At 67.3% G+C, this 24,935-nt stretch overlaps 1 protein-coding gene across 1 annotated transcript; it reads right to left on the bottom strand.

Moving 5' to 3' along the window:
- Nucleotides 1-1,807: 1,807 nt before the first annotated feature.
- MICALL2 (MICAL like 2) lies at nt 1,808-24,619 on the bottom strand. The gene is given in 18 exon segments (XM_079771964.1): nt 1,808-3,193; nt 3,485-3,531; nt 4,909-5,023; nt 10,037-10,110; nt 10,198-10,288; nt 10,600-10,723; nt 10,797-10,861; nt 11,272-11,430; nt 11,867-11,992; nt 11,995-12,026; nt 12,836-12,929; nt 13,224-13,492; nt 14,592-15,263; nt 15,682-15,782; nt 16,478-16,644; nt 17,270-17,411; nt 18,026-18,074; nt 24,264-24,619. Coding segments are annotated over 18 exon segments (2,547 nt in total). The 5' UTR covers nt 24,407-24,619; the 3' UTR covers nt 1,808-3,116.
- Between the last annotated feature and the right edge of the window lie 316 nt (nt 24,620-24,935).

Here is a 24,935-nt window from a genome sequence, read left to right as displayed (position 1 = left end):
CCAGAAGGTTCTCCCGTCAACAAACGAGGACAGACACGGCCACACGGAACGTGATGGTGTTAAGATCCCCGAGTTTTACACCAACATGGGAGAGCAAACAGGAGGTTTTAGCTTTTTAATTTAAGAAAAGAGGAATGTGATATAATTTCAATTTGTGATGAAGTGAGATGTTCCCGATATTGTGATTTCAATTGGATTACATCCGATGCACTTTGCAGTGTCTGCAGGCTGCCGACAGGTGTGTGTGGGATCTGTCAGCAATGTAACGGCTCCATCCAGTAACAATGTAACAATGTAACCCCCCTCCATCCCGTAACAACGTAACAATGTAACCCCCTCCATCCCGTGACAATGAAACAATGTAACTCCCCTCCATCCCGTAACAACGTAACAATGTAACCCCCTCCATCCCGTAACAACGTAACAATGTAACCCCCTCCATCCCGTAACAATGTAACAATGTAACTCCCCTCCATCCCGTAACAACGTAACAATGTAACCCCCTCCATCCAGTAACCATGTAACAATGTAGCTCCCCACTCCATCCAGTAACAATGTAACAATGTAACTCCAGCTCCATCCAGTAACAACGTAACAATGTAACTCCAGCTCCATCCCGTAACAACATAACAATGTAGCTCCCCACTCCATCCCGTAACAACGTAACAATGTAACCCCCTCCATCCAGTAACCATGTAACAATGTAACCCCCTCCATCCCATAACAACGTAACAATGTAACTCCCCTCCATCCTGTAACAACGTAACAATGTAACGGCTCCATCCCGTAACAACGTAACAATGTAACCCCCTCCATCCCGTAACAACGTAACAATGTTACTCCAGCTCCATCCAGTAACAATGTAACAGTGTAACTCTGGCTCCACCCTCGTCATCGGCAGGCACCTGGAGGCTCAGGCCACAGAGTCCAGGACTCTGACCAGGACCAAGGACCAGGACCAGGACGAGACAACTAGCTGACTGGCTGACAGACGGGCTCTCAGGACCTGCCACTGCCGCCGGGCGAGGCCGCTGCTGGGGACCCCGGGAGGCAGGCCCAGGCAGGAGGCCCCAGGAACCAGAGTCCAGACTCCAGGGTGAGCGGGAGCCACCACAGCTCAAGGAGGGTGGTGCCCGGCGGCAAGAGGCAGAGATTCCCACCCTGGGCCCCGTCACACAGGCCCTTCCTTGAGGAGCCCCCAATGTGACGAGGGCTCGCCCCTCCCGACATGTGAGCCTGGCACTCCTTTGTGACTCAGTTTCCCCTCTTGTCAAAGGGATGGAGCTCTGCTTACACCACCAGTTTCCGTGAAGGGCTGCTTCCCGCCTGGCTGCCCCTCCACCTTCCCTCCCCTGACCCCCCTCCCTGACCCCCCTTCCTGCCACAGCCGATGCCCCACCCAGCTCCCCTGAATTCTGCAGCCAGGCCTCGGCCACGGGGTCCCTCTGCTCAGTGCCCTTCAGCTCAGGCCACAGGCCCCAGACCCGCAGGACACCAGTGTGAGGGGTGCCACCCAGGGACCAGCCTCCCCCGTGTCCCCCACCCCCACGTCCTCCGGAAACTGGTGTCCCGGGCCACGCCGGGAGGGGAAGGCCTGGCCCGAGCGAGGTCTGCAGCGCAGGCAGGAGCCCCCCACGTGGCCCGGGCACCTGCTGAGCCGGTCTCTCATGTGGGGTGTGGCCCCCCAGGCCTCCTGGCAAGGTGTGGGGGCCCCCAGGGTGGGTGGGACTGGGCTGACTCCTCCAGGTTAGGGGTGGACAGGGGTGAGGCCAGGCCCCCCTGCACCTCAGGGGCCCCCCTGCTCCTCCCTAGGGCTGAACGGATGTCACAGGACTGGTGCTTGTCCTGCAGTGACGAGGGTGTGGGGTCCAAGGCCCGGCCCCGGTGGGGAGCAGGACAGCCGGGAGCCTCAGGGCCTGGGGCCTGGACCACGAGCGGACCATCCCGGCCGCACCCACTGTGCCCGCTCGCACCCAGGAGGCTCCAGACTCGGAGCAGCCGTGAGGGACGGGGCTCCCAGGCCCTGCGGGACCCCTCAGAGGGGCCCCCACAGCAGGACCAGCCCCACTGCCCACGGCTGACGGGCTGGAGGCCTTCTGTGCCCATCGCAGAGACCCTCGTGCACCCAGCCGCCTGGGTGGTGGGTCTGGGCTGCAGTCCCGGCCACATCCAGGTGCTGTGTGGCTTTGGGGGGTCCCACGGCCTCTCTGAGCCCGTCCTTCTCCGTAAACCGCCCAGCCCCTGCTGGCGGCCCTCTGCCTCCATCTGGTGGTGAACAGGCCACACTGCGGGAGGCGGGTCTCAGCCGGAGGGTCGGGGCCGTCCAGGTGCTCCTGACCCTCCCAGGGCCTCTGCTCCTCCAGCCCGCTGACCGCTCCGGGCGCCCGCCTCCTCCCACCCCCACCGCCCCCTCCAGGGGCCTCGCTGTGAGGGGAGCCAGCAGGAGGCCCCTCGCTGTCACGCTGGCCCAGACACACCCGCACGACCCACGACCCAGCGGCCACCAGAGGGTCAGAGGGCAGTGCCCTGGCGCTGGGGGCGCCCTGCCCCCGTCACACCCTGACCACAAGTCCCTGGGCTTCCGGCTGAGACCCTCCCCGACCATCAGCGGCTCCGACCCGCCGGGACCCACGGCGACCTGCCTGCCGCCGGGCGGGGAGGTTGGTGCTTCGCCGCGGGAACCACCACAGGCCCCCAGGCGGCTGGAGGCAGCCAGGGCGACAGCCCCCCCCACCCCCCCGGCCCGCACACGGGAGCCGCTCTCCGGGGCCACAGGGGCAGCGCCGGGCGGGGACTCGGGTCTGAGCGGCGGGGCCCGGCGGCCTGGGTCCCCCTCTCCACAGGCTCAGGCTCAGGCGGCGGCCCCCGCGGAGGCTGTCAGGGCTGAGCCCCATCCCTGTCCCAGCACCTAGGCCGGAGCTGACAGGCCGCCCGCGCCGCACTCGCCGAGCCCGCCAGGAGCGCGTGGCCAACGGCGACGGAGCCCAGATCGTGTGGTCACTTTCTTTATTGAGGCCCCTCGGACCCCACAAGGAGGGCCCAGGTCCCCGCCCGCCCGGCCCCCAGGTCCCCGCCCGCCTGGCCCCCGGGCCAGGGCCCTGCAGGCAGCCAGGGGCTCACTCGGGGGTCCGGCTCCTGCCCTTCGGGGACCAGATCTTGGAGAAGCGGAACTTGGACTTCTTCCTGTGCAGGTCTGAGGAGGGGGCACTCAGGATGCTGCCCAGCTCCGCCCCGGCCCAGGGCCCGTCCTCCCACCCCGGGCCTCGGAGCCGCAGGAGCCAGACCCGTCCTCGGGAGCACCCGGCGCCCCTGAGAGCCCCACCGCCCTGACCAGCTGCTTCTGGACCCGTCCCCTGAGGAACAAGCCCGAGGGTGCGCCTGCCCGTCCTGCACTGAGGGCCACAGAGGCGCCCACCCCCCCACAGCACACTCCCCCCCACAGCACCCAACCCTCAGGCTCCTCCCCCAGTGCAGACGCCATTACCCAGCCTCTGGATCATGGTCTCCAGCATCTCGTCCTCCTCCTGCTCCCTGAAATGCGAACGGGCCTCCTAGTCATCCTCACGCCTGAGCCCGGAGCCCCTCTGGCTCCAGGGCCCCCGCCAGCAAGCCCCACCGGCCCCCCCACCCTCCCAGGGCAGGTTCCGCCCTCTTGGGGCCCAGACCCTCATCAGTGACGTGGGGACAGGAGGGCGCAGGGACTCCCTGGGCCAAGGGCCCCTCAAGCTCAGAGTGACATCTGAGTCGACCTTGGCCACGGACCCTTTGTGGCCAGAACAGGAGCTTGCCCAGACACGGGGACGGGAAAGCTCTGTGGGACGACACGAGGTTGGCCCAGGGCAGCGCCAGGAGACCCCGCGGTAACTAACAGCCCGGCCGGCACGGTCAGGGGCTGAGCGTCGACCTGTGAATCAGGAGGTCCCGGGGCCTGGGCTCGATGCCCAGTGCGGGGCGTGCAGGAGGAACCAACCCTTGTGTCTCTCTCAGACTGATGTTTCTCTCTCCGTCTCTCCCCTCCCTTCCACTCTCTCTAAAAAGAAGAAAATCCATGGAAAAACATCCTCGGTGAGGATTAGCAAAATTCTATATATATAAAAGGCTAACATGCAAAGTGTCCCCTCGGGAGTTTGACCAGGAGACCGGGAGTTCAATCGCTCACTATGACGTGTACTGACCACCAGGGGGCGGCACGGAACGAAGGAATGCCCCGATCGGCCCTGATCGCCAGGCCTAGGGACCCTACCCGTGCAAGGATTTCATGCACCGGGCCTCTAGTAAGTCAATAAATAAGTAAACTGAAATAAGAGGTAAAGTCCCGCTCCCCCTCAGGCCACTGCAGGTGCTTGGCGGCCACCTGTGCCCCGAGGCCGCCATCGCGAACAGCAGTCCCTGCTACAGACAGTCCCGTGGCCAGGCTGACCTGAGGGCCAGGGCGCAGGGGCTGTGTCCGTGGTGGGGGCCCGCCCTCGGGATCAACCTCCAAATGCACGTAGTGGGTCTCACCGTTCAGGTCCCGAAGGCTCTAAGCTCAGAGTGACCAGTCCTGGCTGCTGGGGGACACCTGTGTTCCCCATTTCACCTGGGCCCCACCTCACCTGAGCCCCCCTCACCTGAGCCCCCCACACCTGGGCCCCCCTCACCTGGGCCCACCCGTACCTGGGCCCCACCTCACCTGAGCCCTCCCTCACCTGGGCCCACCCTCACCTGGGTCCACCTCACCTGGGCCCCATTCTCACCAGGGCCCCCCTCACCTGGGCCCACCTCACCTGGGCCCACCTTCACCTGGGCCCCCCCACACCTGGCCCCCCCGTACCTGAGCCCCATTCTCACCCAGGCCCACCTCACCTGGGCACACCTCACCTGGCCCCCCCCATACCTGAGCCCACCCTCACCTGAGCCCCCCCTCACCTGAGCCGGTCCTCATCCAGGAAGTCGACGATGTTGCTGCGGTTGTTCACGGTGCTCACGTACTGAGTCAGCAGGTCCTGCTCCCGCTGCCGGTCCTGGGGTGACTTCAGACCCTCTGTAGGGACAGCCTGCCGTCAGCAGAGCCCCCCTCCCCTGCTCAGAACAGTGTCCTCACTCCTCACGCGTCAGCGTCCTCTGCAGGAGGGGTGGGGTCTCCGGGGCACCTGGGACAGAGGGTGTGCGCGTTGAGTTCTAGGCAACGCAGATGGTCAGAGGAGAAGGGAGGAAGGACCGTGTGACTGCCTCACCCGGCCTCACAGGTTGCCCAGTGTGGAGAGAGGTGTGGAGAGAGGTGTGGAGAGAGGTGTGCAGAGAGGTGTGGAGAGAGGTGTGCAGAGAGGTGTGGAGGGAGGTGTGGAGAGAGGTGTGCAGAGAGGTGTGGAGGGAGGTGTGGAGAGAGGTGTGGAGAGAGGTGTGGAGAGAGGTGTGCAGAGAGGTGTGCAGAGAGGTGTGGAGAGAGGTGTGCAGAGAGGTGTGCAGAGAGGTGTGGAGAGAGGTGTGCAGAGAGATGTGGAGAGAGGTGTGCAGAGAGGTGTGCAGAGAGGTGTGCACAGAGGTGTGGAGAGAGGTGTGGAGAGAGGTGTGCAGAGAGGTGTGCAGAGAGGTGTGCAGAGAGGTGTGGAGAGAGGTGTGCAGAGAGGTGTGGAGAGAGGTGTGCAGAGAGGTGTGCAGAGAGGTGTGGAGGGAGGTGTGGAGAGAGGTGTGCAGAGAGGTGTGCAGAGAGGTGTGGAGAGAGGTGTGGAGAGAGGTGTGGAGAGAGGTGTGCAGAGAAGTGTGCAGAGAGGTGTGGAGAGAGGTGTGCAGAGAGGTGTGGAGGGAGGTGTGGAAGGAGGTGTGCAGAGAGGTGTGGAGGGAGGTGTGGAGAGAGGTGTGCAGAGAGGTGTGGAGAAAGGTGTGGAGAGAGGTGTGCAGAGAGGTGTGCAGAGAGGTGTGCAGAGAGGTGTGCAGAGAGGTGTGCATAGAGGTGTGCACAGAGGTGTGGAGAGAGGTGTGGAGAGAGGTGTGCAGAGAGGTGTGCAGAGAGGTGTGCAGAGAGGTGTGCAGAGAGGTGTGGAGAGAGGTGTGCAGAGAGGTGTGCAGAGAGGTGTGCAGAGAGGTGTGGAGAGAGGTGTGGAGAGAGGTGTGGAGAGAGGTGTGCAGAGAAGTGTGCAGAGAGGTGTGGAGAGAGGTGTGCAGAGAGGTGTGGAGGGAGGTGTGGAAGGAGGTGTGCAGAGAGGTGTGGAGGGAGGTGTGGAGAGAGGTGTGCAGAGAGGTGTGCAGAGAGGTGTGCAGAGAGGTGTGGAGAAAGGTTTGCAGAGAGGTGTGCAGAGAGGTGTGGAGAGAGGTGTGCAGAGAGGTGTGCAGAGAGGTGTGGAGAGAGGTGTGGAGAGAGGTGTGGAGAGAGGTGTGCAGAGAGGTGTGCAGAGAGGTGTGGAGAGAGGTGTGCAGAGAGGTGTGCACAGAGGTGTGGAGAGAGGTGTGCAGAGAGGTGTGCAGAGAGGTGTGGAGAGAGGTGTGCAGAGAGGTGTGCAGAGAGGTGTGGAGAGAGGTGTGCAGAGAGGTGTGCAGAGAGGTGTGGAGAGAGGTGTGCAGAGAGGTGTGGAGAGAGGTGTGCAGAGAGGTGTGCAGAGAGGTGTGCAGAGAGGTGTGGAGAGAGGTGTGCAGAGAGGTGTGGAGAGAGGTGTGCAGAGAGGTGTGCAGAGAGGTGTGGAGAGAGTGTGCAGAGAGGTGTGCAGAGAGGTGTGCAGAGAGGTGTGCAGAGAGGTTGGAGGGAGGTGTGGAGAGAGGTGTGCAGAGAGGTGTGCAGAGAGGTGTGGAGAGAGGTGTGCAGAGAGGTGTGCAGAGAGGTGTGCAGAGAGGTGTGCAGAGAGGTGTGGAGAGAGGTGTGCAGAGAGGTGTGCAGAGAGGTGTGGAGAGAGGTGTGCAGAGAGGTGTGCAGAGAGGTGTGCAGAGAGGTGTGGAGAGAGGTGTGAGAGAGGTGTGGAGAGAGGTGTGCAGAGAGGTGTGCAGAGAGGTGTGGAGAGAGGTGTGGAGAGAGGTGTGGAGGGAGGTGTGGAGAGAGGTGTGGAGAGAGGTGTGGAGAGAGGTGTGGAGAGAGGTGTGCAGAGAGGTGTGCAGAGAGGTGTGCAGAGAAGTGTGCAGAGAGGTGTGGAGAGAGGTGTGCAGAGAGGTGTGGAGGGAGGTGTGGAAGGAGGTGTGCAGAGAGGTGTGGAGGGAGGTGTGGAGAGAGGTGTGCAGAGAGGTGTGCAGAGAGGTGTGGAGAAAGGTTTGCAGAGAGGTGTGCAGAGAGGTGTGGAGAGAGGTGTGGAGAGAGGTGTGGAGGGAGAGGTGTGGAAGGAGGTGTGCAGAGAGGTGTGGAGGGAGGTGTGCAGAGAAGTGTGCAGAGAGGTGTGGAGATAGGTGTGCAGAGAGGTGTGGGAGGGAGGTGTGGAAGGAGGTGTGCAGAGAGGTGTGGAGGGAGGTGTGCAGAGAGGTGTGCAGAGAGGTGTGGAGAGAGGTGTGCAGAGAGGTGTGCAGAGAGGGTGTGGAGAGAGGTGTGGAGAGAGGTGTGGAGAGAGGTGTGCACAGAGGTGTGCACAGAGGTGTGGAGAGAGGTGTGCAGAGAGGTGTGGAGAGAGGTGTGGAGAGAGGTGTGCAGAGAGGTGTGCACAGAGGTGTGGAGAGAGGTGTGGAGAGAGGTGTGCAAGAGAGGTGTGCAGAGAGGTGTGGAGAGAGGTGTGCAGAGAGGTGTGCAGAGAGGTGTGGAGAGAGGTGTGCAGAGAGGTGTGCAGAGAGGTGTGGAGAGAGGTGTGGAGAGAGGTGTGGAGAGAGGTGTGCAGAGAGATGTGGAGAGAGGTGTGCAGAGAGGTGTGCAGAGAGGTGTGGAGAGAGGTGTGCAGAGAGGTGTGCAGAGAGGTGTGGAGAGAGGTGTGTGAGAGAGGTGTGCAGAGAGGTGTGCACAGAGGTGTGGAGAGAGGTGTGCAGAGAGGTGTGCAGAGAGGTGTGCAGAGAGGTGTGCAGAGAGGTGTGGAGAGAGGTGTGGAGAGAGGTGTGCAGAGAGGGTGTGCAGAGAGGTGTGCAGAGAGGTGTGGAGAGAGGTGTGGAGAGAGGTATGGAGAGAGGTGTGCAGAGAAGTGTGCAGAGAGGTGTGGAGAGAGGTGTGCAGAGAGGTGTGGAGGGAGGTGTGGAAGGAGGTGTGCAGAGATGTGTGGAGGGAGGTGTGGAGAGAGGTGTGCAGAGAGGTGTGCAGAGAGGTGTGCAGAGAGGTGTGGAGAAAGGTTTGCAGAGAGGTGTGCAGAGAGGTGTGGAGAGAGGTGTGCAGAGAGGTGTGCAGAGAGGTGTGGAGAGAGGTGTGGAGAGAGGTGTGGAGAGAGGTGTGCAGAGAGGTGTGCAGAGAGGTGTGGAGAGAGGTGTGCAGAGAGGTGTGGAGGGAGGTGTGGAGAGAGGTGTGCAGAGAGGTGTGCAGAGAGGTGTGGAGAGAGGTGTGCAGAGAGGTGTGCAGAGAGGTGTGGAGAGAGGTGTGCAGAGAGGTGTGGAGAGAGGTGTGGAGAGAGGTGTGCAGAGAGATGTGGAGAGAGGTGTGCAGAGAGGTGTGCAGAGAGGTGTGCAGAGAGGTGTGGAGAGAGGTGTGCAGAGAGGTGTGCAGAGAGGTGTGGAGAGAGGTGTGCAGAGAGGTGTGCAGAGAGGTGTGGAGAGAGGTGTGCAGAGAGGTGTGGAGGGAGGTGTGGAGAGAGGTGTGCAGAGAGGTGTGCAGAGAGGTGTGGAGAGAGGTGTGCAGAGAGGTGTGCAGAGAGGTGTGGGAGAGAGGTGTGCAGAGAGGTGTGCAGAGAGGTGTGGAGAGAAGGTGTGCAGAGAGATGTGGAGAGAGGTGTGCAGAGAGGTGTGCAGAGAGGTGTGGAGAGAGGTGTGGAGAGAGGTGTGGAATAGGGAGGTGTGGAAGGAGGTGTGCAGAGAGGTGTGGAGGGAGGTGTGGAGAGAGGTGTGCAGAGAGGTGTGGAGAGAGGTGTGCAGAGAGGTGTGCAGAGAGGTGTGGAGAGAGGTGGTGGAGAGAGGTGTGGAGAGAGGTGTGGAGAAAGGTTTGCAGAGAGGTGTGCAGAGAGGTGTGCAGAGAGGTGTGGAGAGAGGTGTGGAGAGAGGTGTGGAGGGAGGTGTGGAGAGAGGTGTGGAGAGAGGTGTGGAGAGAGGTGTGCAGAGAGGTGTGGAGAGAGGTGTGGAGAGAGGTGTGGAGAGAGGTGTGGAGAGAGGTGTGGAGAGAGGTGTGCAGAGAGGTGTGGAGAGAGGTGTGGAGAGAGGTGTGGAGGGAGGTGTGGAGAGAGGTGTGGAGAGAGGTGTGGAGAGAGGTGTGCAGAGAGGTGTGGAGGGAGGTGTGGAAGGAGGTGTGCAGAGAGGTGTGGAGGGAGGTGTGGAGAGAGGTGTGCAGAGAGGTGTGCAGAGAGGTGTGCAGAGAGGTGTGGAGAAAGGTTTGCAGAGAGGTGTGCAGAGAGGTGTGGAGAGAGGTGTGGAGAGAGGTGTGGAGGGAGGTGTGGAAGGAGGTGTGCAGAGAGGTGTGGAGGGAGGTGTGCAGAGAAGTGTGCAGAGAGGTGTGGAGAGAGGTGTGCAGAGAGGTGTGGAGGGAGGTGTGGAAGGAGGTGTGCAGAGAGGTGTGGAGGGAGGTGTGCAGAGAGGTGTGCAGAGAGGTGTGCAGAGAGGTGTGCAGAGAGGTGTGGAGAGAGGTGTGGAGAGAGGTGTGGAGAGAGGTGTGCAGAGAGGTGTGCAGAGAGGTGTGGTGAGAGGTGTGCAGAGAGGTGTGCAGAGAGGTGTGGAGGGAGGTGTGGAAGGAGGTGTGGAGAGAGGTGTGCAGAGAGGTGTGCAGAGAGGTGTGGAAGGAGGTGTGGAGAGAGGTGTGCAGAGAGGTGTGCAGAGAGTTGTGGAGGGAGGTGTGGAGAGAGGTGTGGAGAGAGGTGTGGACAGAGATGTGGAAACGGTCGGGACCAAGCCACTGGGCCACAGGACCCATAACACCCAGCAGCGCACTCCCCCCCACAGCGCACTCCCCCCCACACACACACACACACACTCCCCACCCCCGCACAGAGCACTCCAGGGCGGCCGGCGGAGGGCAGGGACGCACCCGGTTGGGCCATCAGCTGGCGCAGCTCCCCCAAGATGTCCAGCTGCTGCTCCTCCAGGCGCTGGTCCTGGGCCCTGTGGGGACAGTGTGAGGCTGGGACAGTGTGAGGAGGAGGAGGAGGAGGAAGAGGAGGAGGGGGAAGAGGGGGGAGGGGCCCTCACTTGTACATCAGCTCCGACTCCAGCCGCAGCAGCAGCTGCTTCTCGTGGATGAGCCGGAACCAGTCCACCATAAGCGCGTCCTCCGAGGCGTCTGTGGAGAGGAGCCGGGCTGGCACGGGCGGGCAGAGCCCCGAGGGTGGCCCCAGGCCAGGGGACCCCATAGGCTGGCTTCGGGCAGGGCAGGTGGGGAAGGAGGGATGGGCAGGGCAGGGGGGGAGGGTGGGGCAGGGCGGGGCAGGGCGGGGCGGGGCGGGGCAGGGCAGGGCGGGGTGGGGAGGGATGGGTGGGGCGGGGAGGGAAGGGAGGAACAGGTAGGGCAGGGCGGGGTGGGGCGGGGCAGGGAGGGAAGGGCAGGACGGGAAGAGCAGGGTGGGGTGGGGCGGGGCGGGGCGGTCCGCTCACCCCCCTCTGCCGCCCGCAGGCGCTTCTCCAGGTCCACGCCCCTGAGCTCCAGCGCGTCCAGCTGCCGCTCGATCTGCTGCGCCTGCCTCTGGATCTCCTCGGGGGACAGGTAGTCGGGGTGCAGCTGCGGAGGAAGGGGTGTGAGGGCCATCCAGCCCGGGGCTGAGCTCCTGGCCATGCCCCCACCGCCTACTCACCCTGACCGGGGAGGTCACCGTCCTGCCAGGGGAGGCGGGGGTGTCGGCTGGACCCAAGGGCCTCCCTGGAGAAGGGGGGGGGCAGGGTGAGTGTCCTGGACCCGGGTCTGACCCCCAACAACTCACCCCCCAGCTCTGTCCCCGACATCTCCTGCACCCCACCCCCCCAGCTTCCCTGTCTACCCAGCAGGCCCCTGGGCAGAGCCCACAGACAGAGCCGCCCCGGCCCCGCCCGCCTGCAGGGCAGCGCCTCAGCACCGCCAGGACCAGCCCTCCAGCGTCGCCAGGTCTGTGACTCAGGCCTGTCCAGCCCCCAGCCCCCTCCCCTCCCCCAACCGTCCCACCCGAGACCCGCACGGCTCAGCCTCCTGCAGCCTGCTGGACCCGCGTGCCTTCCCTCCTTCTAGGCCAGAGGCGCTCCCGTCCCCCTTTAAGGCCCCCTTCTCCCGCTCCCCTCGCCCGCGCCCTGGCTGACCTGGCTTGTCCTGAGGAGGCCGTCTGTCCTTCTGGCCCTGGACCAGGGCTTCCTGCCGCGGGGGGTTGGGCTGAAGCCAGTTGCCAGAAACGTCCAAGCTGGGGGGGACCGCCAGCTTCCTGCGACCGGACGGGGAGGGCTCCGCAGGGGAGGCGGCGGCTGTGGACAAGACAGACCTGACGTGGGGCCAGCAGGCCCGTCACCTCCCCCGCGGGGCCCACCGCCGGGCCCCACCGCTCCGGGCGCAGCCGCAGCCACGTCAGCAGCGAGCGCAGAATCCTCGGCACAGCCCTGGGCCGGCGGCCGCTCAAGGCCACACAGGAAGAGGGGCTAGACGTGCATGCAGGGGTGACTGAGGGTGGGAACACACTCACTCACACACACACGTGTGTGTACAGGCACACGCGTGTTCACCCATGCACACACCACATGCACGCACCCACTGCCCACCAGGACCCCTCTCCCTCTCCCCTCCCCAGAGCATGGCCCACAGTCCCCAGCCCCGGATGCCGCCCCCAGAGGTGACCCCTAGACCCTGTCCCTTGGCTGGGGTTGGGGAGGTCACTGGGACCACTGTTTTCCTGCTGGGAATTACCTGAGAGGCTGGGCTGGGGGCCAGCAGGGCCCGGTGTCCTGTAGGGCCGCACGGGGGTCAGGGTGATGCAGACGCCCTCCTCGGAGCTCCCAGGGACCTTCTGGGGCGCAGCCCCCACCCTCGGCTTCCTAGGACCTGCGGCTCCATCAGCTCCGGGGCCCTGGACAGAAGGCAGGAGGTCAGCAGAGAAAGCGGCTGTGTCCCCGCACCCGACACGCCTGAGGCACACACACCACTAGAGGAAGGCTGCGTGTGGTGCGTGGTGCGCCGAGGCCCACACGCCTGCCTCCTAGGACCCTCCCAGAGCACAGGTGTGTCTATGCGCCCCCACCCCCCCAGGTGGGGCACGTGCTCGGGGTCACGCCCCCTGAGTGCTCTTGTCCCTCGGCCACTGAGGCCGGTTCACACGCGTGAGGATTCCAGGGCCCCTGATGGACCCACCCAGCCACCTGCCTTCCTGCCTTTTCAATTTTCCGATGGGAACACAGCCCCCTGTCACTCAGGCTGGTGTGAGCCGTCCCCTGTCACTCAGGCTGGTGTGAGCCGTCCCCTGTCACTCAGGCTGGTGTGAGCCGTCCCCTGTCACTCAAGCTGGTGTGAGCCATCCCCTGTCACTCAGGCTGGTGTGAGCCGTCCCCTGTCACTCAGGCTGGTGTGAGCCGTCCCCTGTCACTCAAGCTGGTGTGAGTAAGTGTGAACTGTCCCCTGTCACTCAGGGACAGGCTGCTGTGACCACTTGGGCTGGTGGGAAATGTCCCATCCCTCGGACAGAGCTGGCTTCAGCTGCCTGTGGGTGTGTCGATCGATCGAGGTGTGTTTTTTACCCGGGAGCATTTGTTGAGCACCTACTATGTGCCAGGCCCCGTGCAATCCTGGGACACGGGCTCCTGCTCGGCCATGAGCACAAACCCACAGGCCCAGGGGCAGGTCCAGGCGCAGGAGCCCCCAGCGCACCCGCTCGCCCCTCACCTCTCAGCCGGGTGCTTCTTCGCCACGGGCTTCAGGTGGCCCCTCCACGCTGCCGGCCCGTCCACCTGGTCCTTCTGGGAGCCGGCACTTGGGCCTGGCGGGGGGAGAGATGAGCCATATTGGGGGGTTCTGGAGAGACTGTGGGAAAGGCTGGGCTCCACCATCTTCCTGCAGCCATTCCACCCGCAGGCGCCCCCGCAGCCAGGGCCCGAGAAGGAGCGCGGCTGGGAGGCGGGCACAGGCCTGCAGCCCGGCCTCCAGGCTGTGTGCCCCTCGGGGCCTCACCGGCCCCGCTGCCCAACAGGTAAGTGCGTCCAGTGAGCCCGCGGCTGCCCACTGTCCGTGCGGGGACCACCCCCGCCCCCGTGCCCTCACTGTGGGCTCTCACCCTTTGCCAGCGGGGCCTCTGGCTTCAGCCTGGAGTCAGCAGCTGCCCGGCTGCCCCCTGAGGGCGCCGCTGAGCCCGTCCTGCCCGCCTGGGGCGACATGGATGCCCGTGTGGTGGTGCCCACGCTCGGGGGGGCTGCCGGCTCCGTCCTTGCAGGGGGGCTGAGGGCCGGGGGAGACGCCGACTGTGGCAGCTTGGCCGGTGGACCCGCTCGTGGCCCTTCGGCTCTGGGAAGGCCGTTGGAAGCCGAGGCAGTGGCTGGGGCGGGCCTGTGGGTGCGAGGGTGGGCATTGGGCACAGGTGGACCCAGGAGTCCCTCCCATGATGCCAGCAGAAGCTCCTCAGCCTCCCTGGGTGGCTGGTTCCAATGCCCACCCTCCTGGGCATTGTCTGACCTTACTCTCCTGCTTAAGGCTGGTGTGCGATGAGGTTAAAATGCCCCCCAAACACATCAGGTGTGGGTGTGCGAGGAGCGGCTGCACCCTGTCCCTCCCTCCCCACCTGCGCAGAGCCGTGGCCACCCGGGCCTTCCTGGCTCGCCCTCCGGGTCCCATGCCACCCGGGAGCCATGGGCCGCGCTGGCCGAGGGCAGCACGAGGCAGTGGGCGGTGTGCCAGCCAGGCGTGGCATCTCCTTACTCGCTAGGTGAGTAGTGAGCTGAATGGTGTCCCCCAAAATCCCCGTCCACCGGCATGGACAGGCTCGGTGCCAGGGAAATCAGTGAGGGTGAGGCCATCCTGCATTAAGGTGCCCTAAGTCCAATGACTCGTCCTTATGAGACAGAAGAGCAGACACAGACAGAAGGACGGACGTGATGACAGAGGCACAGAGGGAGGAGGCGGCCGCGAGCCGAGGGGTGCCCGGGCACCAGAAGCTGGAAGAGCAGGAAGGACCCTCCCGAGAGCCGAGGAGGGGCCCGCGACACCGCGACCTCCCACCCTGGCCCCGCGCTGCCCGCACACCAGCCGGGGCGGGGTCAGCCCAGGACATTGGCACGACCCCCCCCGCCCCCCCCCGTGATGGCGTCTGCTCCGTTGTGTGCAGAAGGCGCGGGCAGGGGCAGGGGCGGCTCAGACAGGTGACGCCCGGGTGTTAATCAGGGGTCCTCAGCAGGACCGAGCCACAAGGGGACCCCCTGGCAGTGCCGCTGTACCCGCCCCCCACCAAGGGCAGGCAGACGGCAGCCTCTGAGGGTAGCTGTGGCCCCTCCCGCTGCCCACCGAGCACTCTGGCTCCCCTGTCTCATTCTCCCATTTCCCAGATGAGGAAGCTGAGGCTGGAGGGTGGGCAGAACCCAGCCATCCCACCCCTCTGGCCTCTGGGATCCCCACGGGCAGACGGGCACCCCAGTCCTCCTTCCCCACGCACCTGCCTGGCGCCTGGGCGCCCGCGAGCCCGGGCAGGGCCTTCCGCAGACAGCTCAGCGCTTGCTCCCTGCGCTCGGCCTCGGAGGGGGCCCTGCCTGCCGGCCCCGCGCTGGGCGCTCCGGGCGCCTGCAGGAACCTCTCCCGGGCCCGCTGCGTCCTGGAGGCCGCCGGGGTCCAGGCCGGGGCTCCCGCTGGGCCCGCAGGTGCGGGGCCTGCACTGCCCTTGGCCGGGGGCGCGGGCCCTGGGGAGGCTGCCCGGCCTGGCTGCGGGGCCGGGAGGGGGGCCGGGGCACACGGGGTCGCAGCGGGTCGGGGGCTGACGGCCGCTGTGTCCTGCGCGGCCGGGGACCACCCTGCCGGGGAGCTGTTGGTCACGTGCGTCCTGGCTCTGCCACCCACGGGGCCCCCGGAGGGCCTGGGCCCGGCTGGGCTCCCCAAGGGGGCGTGGGAGGAGGGGGTGCCCCGAGGGGCAGCGGCGGTGCCCTCCGCGGGCTCCCGGGCCGTCTGGGGGGCGCTGGGGGGCTGGGAGTCCGTGGGGGGTCTGGGGGCCCGGCCCGGCGCCATGGGGTTCGCGGGGGCGGCTGCGGGGCGGTGGCTGGAACAGACGAAGACGCCGGGCTCCGCCGTGGGCCGGTAGGCGCCGGGGCGCAGCGTGTTGGAGCACAGCCGGCACCTGGTGCGGAGGACGGGGGGCCGCTGGCGTCACGTGACCGGAGCCCCGTGCACGCAGCGGACGCCTCCCCGCGGCTCTCCGGGGGGTCCGCTCCCCCAGGGGCTGCGAGGGGGGCCCCAGGCCGCATCCGCGCCATCGCCATCGGCTCCGCACGCACAGGCCCCCCACCCCCACAGGCACCCCCACCCCCACAGGCCCCCCCCACCCCCACAGGCCCCCCACGCACAGCACAGGCCCCCCACCCCCACAGGCCCCCCCACCCCCACAGGCACCCCCACAGGCCCCCCCCACGCCCACAGGCCCCCCCACGCCCAGCACAGGCCCCCCCCACCCCCACAGGCCCCCCACCCCCACAAGCCCCCCACCCCCACAGGCCCCCCCCCACCCCCACAGGCCCCCCCACCCCCACAGGCCCCACCTGAAGCAGCTGCGGTGGTACAGCTTCCCGTCCGCCAGGTGTCGCTGCACGAGGTGCACGTGCTGCCCGCAGACCCCGCAGGCGCTGCTCCCCGCGCCGCCCTGGCCGGTGGGACGGGGTCTGAGCTCGGCCGCCCCCTCCCCCCGAGGGCGTCTCAGCCCCGAGAGCCGAGGCCGCAGAGCGGCCAGCCATGCCCAGGCCCGCTGGACGCCAAGCTCAGGGTCTCCCGCCTGGCCAAGGGGACGCGGCTGGAGGCTTGGTTTGGGGTTCTTGAGGAGCTAGGACCCCCAAGTTCCCGCCCCAGGGCACACAAATCCAATCCAACTCCGAATGTCGGGGCCCAGCCCCGGAGCCTGGAGTGAGGGCCGGGGAACAGCAGGGGGCGCCCGGGCACACGGTATGGCCCCTTCCAGGCTCCGCCTCTGCAAAGGGGGGCGCAGCTCCCTGGGGGGGCGGCCCTGGGGGGAAGGACGCACCCACTTTCTCTCCTGGACCCACGGGAGAGGGAGCAGCCGGAGTGAAAACCACCCGGAGCCCAGATACGTCTGGGTTCAAGATTCAAGCTCAGCTCAGCCGGCGGGGGCCTCCCTGGGCCTCAGTTTACCCGTCTGCACCATGGGGACCCTACCCGACCACACAGGACGGAAGGAACTCGGGAGCCAGTCCCCGTGGGCACCCCAAGGGACCCCCCCCCCCCCCCGCCCCCGGCACGGGTTCAGGGGCAAACAGGCCTCCCAGCCCCGCAGGGAGAGCCCGCGGGAATCCGGGAGCCAGGGGCGGGCAGGCTGGCGCTTACGGCCTTCAGCGGGGGGCCCTCGGCGCCCCCGTCCTGCGGCTGGACGACGGCGTTGGCGCTGACCCGGGACAGCGGCAGCCCCCGGGCGGGCGTGGGCGAGGCCTTCTTCCCCGACGGCTCCTCCTCGGCCTCGGACGGGGGCCTCTTCACGCCGGCCATGCCCCCAACTGGCAGGAGACGCAGGGTCAGGGCCGGCCCAGCCCCCACCCTGGCTCCCAGCGTCTGGGCCGCCCCCGCCCGAGCCCTGGGAGATGTGGGTGCCCAGCTGGGGCCTGGAGTGGGGGCGGGGTGGGAGGCAGCTCCTGCTGGGGGCAGGGGGGGGCGCAGCCCAGCAACAGCCAGCGCCACCAGCTGGGGCCTGGACTCCCCCCTCCCGCCCGGAGCCCCTGCTGGGTCAGGAAGGGACTTTTCTGTTTTTGCACAAAGTGGGATGGGGAGGCGGGGAGGCGGGGTGGCGGGGCTGGCCCAAGCCCAAGCCCAGAGCCCAGAGCGATTCCGGGGATTTCTAAGGCCGGGCCGAGGAATGTGGGGGAGCACGCAGCACGAAGCCTGGGACAGAATGGCGGGCTGCCTCTCCCCGCCCCACGTCAGACCAAATGGGGGACATCGGAGCTGGGCCTGGGAGCCCTCGGGGTCCGCCAGGCTGCCGGGGCCCAGGGAGGGGGGGGAGGCGGGAGCCTGCTCTGAGCCGGGCGCGGGGAGGACGGGTCCTGGGCCCCTGAGAGGAGTCCAGGGAGCTGCCCTCGCCCGTGGGCAGAGGGGGCGCCCGCCAGGGGCAGCGCGGGCACGCACTGGGCGAGCGGCCGTGGAAGTAGTTGTAATACTGCGACACGTAGGTCAGGATGCTCAGCCGGTCCGGCACCTTCAGAGCCACCATGTCCTCGGCCTCCAGCAGGGCTGGGATCCCCAGCTGCTCCTCTGCCACGCGGAAGGCCTGGGGAGGGACGGTCGGCAGGGAGCGGCCTGGCCACCAGCTCACCCCGAGGTGCCAGAGGCAAGAACCCCACTGGGAGCCCAGAGAAGTCTGGGCCCAAGGTTCCAGCTCGGCCTGTGTCCTCCCTGGGCCTCAGTTTACCCATCTGCGTAATGGGGATCATGTCCCGACCCCGCAGGACGGAAGGCGCTCGGGAGCCAGCCCGTGGGCTCCGGATGTCAATGCCCACCCAGTGGGGCACAGGGTGCCCAGAGGGTGAGGGGCGGGCTCTGCCCTGCCCCCAGCCCACTGGGGCACGGAGCCCACTTTGCTGGCTGGGCCGGGGAAGGCTCGCCTGGGACCACCGCTTGCAGCACGGCCGGAAGCAGCGTGTGCGGGACCCTGGCAGCCGCTGAGAGGCTGGGCCGGGCGGGGGTTCCAGGGTGAGGAGCAGCCGACGGCCCACCCAGGACCCACGGGGCACTGCCTAGGATGAGGAGGGTCCAGCACCCCATCCTCCCAGAGGGGAACAGGGGGGCGGGGGTCACGGGCTGGGCACAGCCACGCAGCTCGACAGGGACAGCCCCCCTCCACACGCCCGGGACTGGCGGGGTGCGGGCAGGACGGGGACTCACCAGCTGGTTGTTCTCATAGACGTTCTCCTTCCTGAGAGCGTCGAAGTTTCTAGAAGGTAAACATGCAAAGCAGCTCAGGCCCGGGAAGCAGGGCTGGGAGGCCTTGGAGGACAGCCTGCCCGAATGGGGAAACCGAGGCGCGTGTGCGGTTTTCCGGAGAAGGAATGTGGTCGCCGCAGCCTCAGGAGGGCAGGGCCAGCCAGCACCGGGGCGCCTGGGCCCTGCTGGCCGGCACAGCCAAGCCCAGCCCTGAACCGAGGGCACAGCTCAGAGGCCTGGTATGTCCCGGGAAGGGAACTCAGGTGGACAAGGGGGCTCCAGGGCAGGACAGCGACATGCAATGAGGGACAGAACTCGGCCACGCCCCACCTTGGTCCCCAGGCACCGCCCCTAATACCCACTCAGTGGTGCTCACACCCCCACATGCTAGCAATGCCCACCTCTCATGGATGAGGAAACGGAGGCACAGAGAGGCTCGGTGACTTGCCCGAGGTCACACAGCAGAGAAGACCAAAGCCATGGCCCAGCGTCCCGGGCAGCTAAGGTTCGACCAGGTGGGCATGGTTTTTAAAATACATTGATTTCATTGATTTCAGAGAGGAAGGGAGAGACAGAAACATCAATGATCAGCCGCCTCCTGCACGCCCCACACTGGGGATTGCGCCCACAACCTGGGCCTGTGCCCCGACCGGGAATCAGACCACACCTCCTGGTTCCTAGGTCGATGCTCAACCACCGAGCCAGGCGGCCGGGCTGGGTGTGGTACTCAGCGCCCACCAGGTGTCCCCCCCCCACCCCGGGGACAGACCCTCGTCCTCGTGGCTGCGAACAGGAGGGTCCCGTCGCCAGGCTGCCCGGAGCCCCGCGCACACGCCCAGCGTGGGCACCACAGCCCCTGGCGCCCCCAGAGGATGCTCTGAGCAGACAACAGCCAGACCAGCAGGCGGCTCCGGGAGGCTGGTCACACAGGTCTGTCTGTCTGTCTGTCTGTCTGTCCAGGGGGCTGTCTGTGGGGCGCGAACGGCACCCCCGAAGCTTCAGTGTGACCTGATTGTTCTGGAAGCTTCGCACAGGGAGAGCCGGGGAGAGCGTGGGTCTGACTCCCGCAGGGTGAGCCCCGCTCCCAGGCCGCAGTGACCCCGCGGGGGACCAGTGTCGGCTGGGCAGTCGGGCCGGGCTGCGGCCGGCAGGTCTCCGATGAGGGGCGGCCGAGACCCGTCACGACCCTGGGCGGCCGGCTGCCAGACGGGGGAACGGAGGCCGGGCCGCGGGGTGGGGATGCGAGCGGCGGCTGCCTGCCCCCCTCCCCGTAGGGGCCCTGCCGTCCATCAGCCGGCCCGGCGCTCCCGGAAACCCCCCTTTCCGCCCGACCACCCCGCAGGCAACGCGTTCCAGATGCCCAGACCACCCGGCACAGAGGCGCTTTGTGTGCGGGGCGGCGCGGGCAGGTGTGTCTGGTGGACAGACGCCCGGAGGGGCGGGAGGTGGGCGAGGGGCGTGGCAGCCCAGCCCGCACCCACCGTCCACCTGGCTCTACCCTGGCCACGCCCACGGGCCGCGGAGTGAGGGTCCCCTCCACCCCCCAGGGGCTCCCCCCACCGTCCAGTGTCTGGGCTCAGAGCCCCTGCCCCCGCCCACCCCTTTGAAAGCTCAGCCCCACCCCCACCCCCGCCCCGCGCAGACCTGCCCGGGTCACGACCTCCTCCGAGGTGCCCCCTGGCCTGCCTGGGTCACGACCTCCTCCGAGGTGCCCCCAGGCCGGAGGCAGGAAAACAAGTTCTGTTTTGTCTCCTAACAAGCGGGAGGGTCTTTACAGAGAGAATCACGAACGAGGTCACTGGGGTGCCCGATCCCAACGGCCGTGTCCTCACGGAGAGGGAACTGGGACGGAGACGCGCAGGGGAGAGGCCGCCGCCAGCCAGGACGGGGCCCCAGGAGGCCCCGGCCCCGACACCCGACCGGCAGGCCCATCGCTGCTCGGAGCGCCGGCCGCGGGGCGTGGTCAGGCCGGGCTGGCCCTTGGGGAGGGGCCCGCCCCGTTCCAGGCCTTGCTGGGCCACGAGGTTCTGGCATCGGAGACGGGCCAGGCATACAGCTGGTGCTCCATAGATGCTTACTGAGGGAGCGTTCTGTTGGCCTTCACCTGCTCTTCCTTTTTCAAAAAATATATTTTTATTGATTTCAGAGGAAGGGAGAGGGAGAGAGAGAGAAACATCCATGATGAGAGAGAACCATCATGGACTGACGGCTGCCTCCTGCACGCCCCCCACTGGGGATCGAGCCCACAACCCGGGCATGTGCCCTGACTGGGAATCGAACCCTGACCTCCTGGTTCCTAGGTCGACGCTCAACCGCCGAGCCCGCTGGGCTGGGCCACTTACGCTTTCAACACCGATGAGTGACCGAGGAGCGAATCACCCACAGCCCCCGGGGTCCGCGTGGCCTCTGGCAACGGCTCGCCTGGCCGTGCCCCTGCCTGCCTCCCATGGCCACAGCCAACCGACCAACCCGACCGGGACTGCAGGCCACTGAGGGGCCACCTCCTGGCCCAGCGCCTGGGGGCGCCGGGCCTGTGTCCCTCTAAATTCCTGGCGAGCTGACCTCACGCTGTTTATTTCCTGGAACAAAATGCAGCCCTGGGGGGGAGGGGGGATGTGGGGGGCGCTGGGGCTGAGGGGGCCAGACAGAAGGGAAAGCCATTCCCGAGCCTTCTCCAGGCACCCCCAGCCCATCTGGAGTCAATCCTGGCGTGAAGGGAGCAGGGGGGAGGGGCAGAGGGGCGGACAGAGAGCTGGGGGTAGACACACCGCAGAGAGGTGGCGACAGGGCTCCAGGGAAAGTGACCCCAAGGCAGACACCCTGGGACAGACATGGGGAGAGGGTGGCCTGGAGGGACGAGGTGCCTGAGGCCCCGGCGGGCCGGTCCAAGGCCCCCCTTCTTGTACACGGTGGGCAAATGAGGCGCCTCAGCGACTGCCCAGCTCAGGCCTCCCCAGGCCGGCACCGACCCTGATCACTGCCCCGGCCCAGAGGGGGCCCAGCCAGAGGGGTCAGTCCTGGGGCTGCTCCGGTGCCCGGTGGGGGTCTCGGGGGGCGATGGGCCTGGGCCGTCCCCAAGGAGGGGGGCCGGTCCATCCTGGAGGTTCTGGCCGGAAGGCTGGGCAGCAGGCCCTCAGGCGCAGACAGAAAGCCTCTCTCCCCAGGCCACTTCCTGCTGACCTCACGCGGGAGGGACCGTGCTGCCTCAGCTTCGGGGGGGCTCCTGGGAGTCTCCGGACCCAACAGCAGGCGTGTCTGGAACCGTGGTCATGGAGCCGCCCCGCCTGGCCCTGGGCCCTGACCCCTCCGGCAGGGACGGACCAGGTCACCACCACGGCTGGGGATGTGGAGGCCCGGCGACCAGCAGCCGCGTCCTGACCCCCACTCGGGCAGGCGTCCACAGCTGCTACAGACGGCCCCTCCGGCCTGGGCTGCCTGCTGCTGGGGGGCTCCTGCTGGGCACCGGGCACGGGGCACCTGACTCACACCGGCCCCCTCCAGGGAACCTCAGTCCCTCCTGGCCAGGCCCCAGCGCAGGCCCAGGTTCATGCCCTGGGCTGCCCGTGCTGGGCGGCACCGGCTCAGCTGGCTGCTCACCTGGCCTCACGGGGAGACAGACCTCAGGCCCTGTCCCCCAACAGCAGGTTCACCCACGCCTCCCAGGGCCCCCGCGGAGCCACCAACGCGGGCCGCATGGCCTCCCGGAGGGCCGCACATGAGCTCCCGGGCCCGGGCGGGCGGGCAGAACCAGCGGGAGCGTCGGGCGGGTCCCCACCTGGCTGGCCCCGCCTGCGGCTCCTCGCGGCCGCTCTCCTTCCGCCAACCCCAGAGGAAGCGGCTCCCGCGGAGCAGGAAGGACCGGGGTGGAACAAAGGGACGCGGAGACAGGATGTCCCCTCGGCTGCAGAGGGTCTCACCGGACGGAGGGTGGCCTCTCCCCGCGGGTCTCCCAGCCCCTCCGCTCCCTGCACCTCTGGGGGCCGGCGGGCAGCCCGTTACTTCCTGGGGAGATGCCCTCCCAGAGGCCCTGAGGGGTCAGAGTGGAGGTGGGGTGTTCAAGGCACAGACACGGGCACAACAAAGGGCTCGGGCACGGGACACGCGTGTGCCCACACGCATGTGCACACCCCCGCCCCCAGCTGCTCCGTCAGCCAGCACCTATGGAGCCACACCCACCAGGTGCAAACCTGCGCTGCTTCCTGGTCCTGCCGTCACCAATGACCACACGGGCAGCTCGGAACAACGCACACCCATCCCCACAGCTCGGGCCAGGCGGCGCCCGGTGTGCCCGCCGGGGGCTGGCGCAGATGCTGCTCCTTGTCCCTCCCGGCTCCTGGGGGCTCCCAGCGCCCTCAGCTTGTGGCCGCATCACTCCAACATCCGCCTCCGTGGTCACAGGGCCTCCCCCCGCCCTCTGCACTCGCACCTGCACAGCCCCTGCTTCCAGACAACTACCGAACTCCTACCATATCTACGGAGCCCCAAGTGCAAGCCCTTATCTCTAGACCTCCAGCTGTGCCGATATCCACTGAGCACCTGTCACGGGCCAGACGCCAGGGCTGGGGACACAGCGGTGAACAGCAAACAGACGCCCCACCTTCTGGAGCCGAAAGTCCAGTGGGCAGATGGACCGCAGCCGAGTCAGCAGCCAGCAGGCCACGGCCGAGGGCCGGAGGGCGCCTCCTCCTCCCCGCGGCCCTCCCCACGCGGGAGTCGCCTGGAGCTTTCCTTCACTCACGCTCACTGTCTGCGGCTGAAACCCTCTCCCTGAGGCAGAGGCAGGGCCGCCTGCACGGACGGACGCAGTGCTGAGCGCGGCAGGCCCTCGGCGGCCAGGCAGGCGGCTGCGGGGCTCCGGCCATGCCAGCTCTTATACATGCCCAGGTGTGCAAGCCCCTGCTCACCCACAGGCAGCAGTGCATGTTGGGACAGGCTCACACACACGCACACGCACACGCACTGGGCCTTCACCCCCAGCACAGCTGGGAAGCTCCCGGGGCCCAGAGAGACCCCAAGTCTCCAGTTACATCCGTGTGGCTGCTGAGGCTGCGGAGCCCCCAGACAACGGCACCAACTCTCCCTCTGAGCGCAGAGCCTCCCGCTGGCCTGGGGGGTCTGTGTGGGCTCGGACCCCAGCCAGCCTCAGTCAGGACCTGCCTGCCCCTGCGGGACGCAGCCTGACAGCCTCTGCTCCCTCCGGTCCCTCTCCCGGTCCCCACCCAACCCCGGCCGAGCTCAGCTTCCGGGGTTCAACGTGGAAGCACATTCTGCCCCCACAGCGTCTGCCTCCCAGGGCGACAAGCACCTCGCTGGGCGGGGAGCAGCGGCTGCCGCCCCAGCGCCGCGCCGCCCCAGCGCCGCATGGGAACTCCCAGGAGGCCCCACAGAGGACCCTCGGGAGGGCAGAGGGGTTCCGTGGGGACCTCCTTCTCAATAGGAGACAGCGGCCCGAGGCAGGGCGCTCAGGCCCGGCCCTGGGAGCACAGAGGGCATCTGGGCGCAGGGGAGGGGCCCCAACTGCAGCCCTGACTGCCCGACCTGCTCGGTGACCTGCACAGGTGTCTCGCCTCAGGCCTCAGTTTCCCCGTCTGCAGTGCAAGCACCCCGAGGGCTGCCTCCCCTCTCCCTGCACATGCGCTCCACCCCCTCCCAGCCCTCCCGCTCCAGCCTGGACTCGGCAGGAAACGTGTGGGACGCCAGGCCCTTTCAGACGCCGGCCTCCCCAGCGCCCTCCCGGGCGGCTCTGCAGAGGCTGAGTTCAGAGCTCTGTCTGGCAAGCCGGGCCCAGTGAGTAACGGGGCAGGGGGCGGGGGGCCAGGCTGGCACCCGGCATGGCCAGCTCCCTGCCTCACTTCAAGACCCGTCCCCTCCCCTGCCCACCTCCCCTGGCTCCCAGGAGTGGGGGCTGCCTCCAGCTCACCCCTTGTCACCCTAGGGTGCAGAGGCCTGACAACGGGGGGTGGGGGGGGCGCTCGGGCTTCCTGCTCGGCGTGGGCCCCTCCCCCTCGGTGCCCCAGCTGCTCCTCGAGGAGCCTGGACAGGCGGGGCAGGGGCAGTGCCACACACGGAGCCCAGGGACCCGACCCCGCTGGTGGGCAGGCAGGGAGGCGGGCGGCGGTGTGCCCGGAGGACAGAGCCCGAGCGGCCCGAGTCATGCCTGGCTCCGCCGCGGGCGGGAAGCTGAGGCCGCGGCACTCACAGGAGGTCGGGCCGGTGGCGGTGCAGGATGGCGCAGAAGGCCAGGCCGTCGCGGAAGGACGTGGTCATGTTGGTGATGCTCACGTCCCGGTAGCCCTCGCACTGCTGCCGGCACCACTGCTGCAGCGCCTTGATGGCCGCCATGCGGGCAGCGGCCGCCGGGCGCAGGGGCCGGACGGCGCCTCCGGGCGGACGAGGAGCCCGACCCCGGGTCGGCGGACGAGGAGCCGGATCCCTGAAGCGGGAGGACGAGGGGCAGGAAGCCCGAGCCGGGAGGACGCGGAGGGGGCCGTGCAGCCGGCGGGACAGCGGCCGGCCGGCGGAGTGCAGCCCGAGTCCCCGGCCGCCCCGGGCCCCGCCCACTCCGGGCCCGCCCCACCCACCGAGCCCCGCATTGGCTACGGCCTCGATCAGGCCCGCCCCTTCCAGACCTCGGTCCCGCCCCTTGAAGACGGGTTTCCATCAGGCCCCGCCCCTCCGGGCCCCGCCCCCACCAGGGCCCCGCCCACCCCTTGCAGCCGCGAGTCGGGGCAAAGGGGGCGCCCGCCCTGGGGTGCCTGCCTCCGCTGCTCCCCCGGAGGCTTCGGTTGTCTTTCTTTTCGATGCCCCGCCACACCAGCACCCTCACGGCGAAGTGAGACATGCCACTTACCGACAGGGACACTGAGGCTTG

The sequence above is a fragment of the Cnephaeus nilssonii genome (assembly GCF_951640355.1).
Source record: "Cnephaeus nilssonii genome assembly, chromosome: 5".
Classification (NCBI taxonomy): domain Eukaryota; kingdom Metazoa; phylum Chordata; class Mammalia; order Chiroptera; family Vespertilionidae; genus Cnephaeus; species Cnephaeus nilssonii.
The sequence above is the reverse complement of the archived record's forward strand: the minus strand, read 5'-3'. Positions and strand labels throughout refer to the sequence as shown.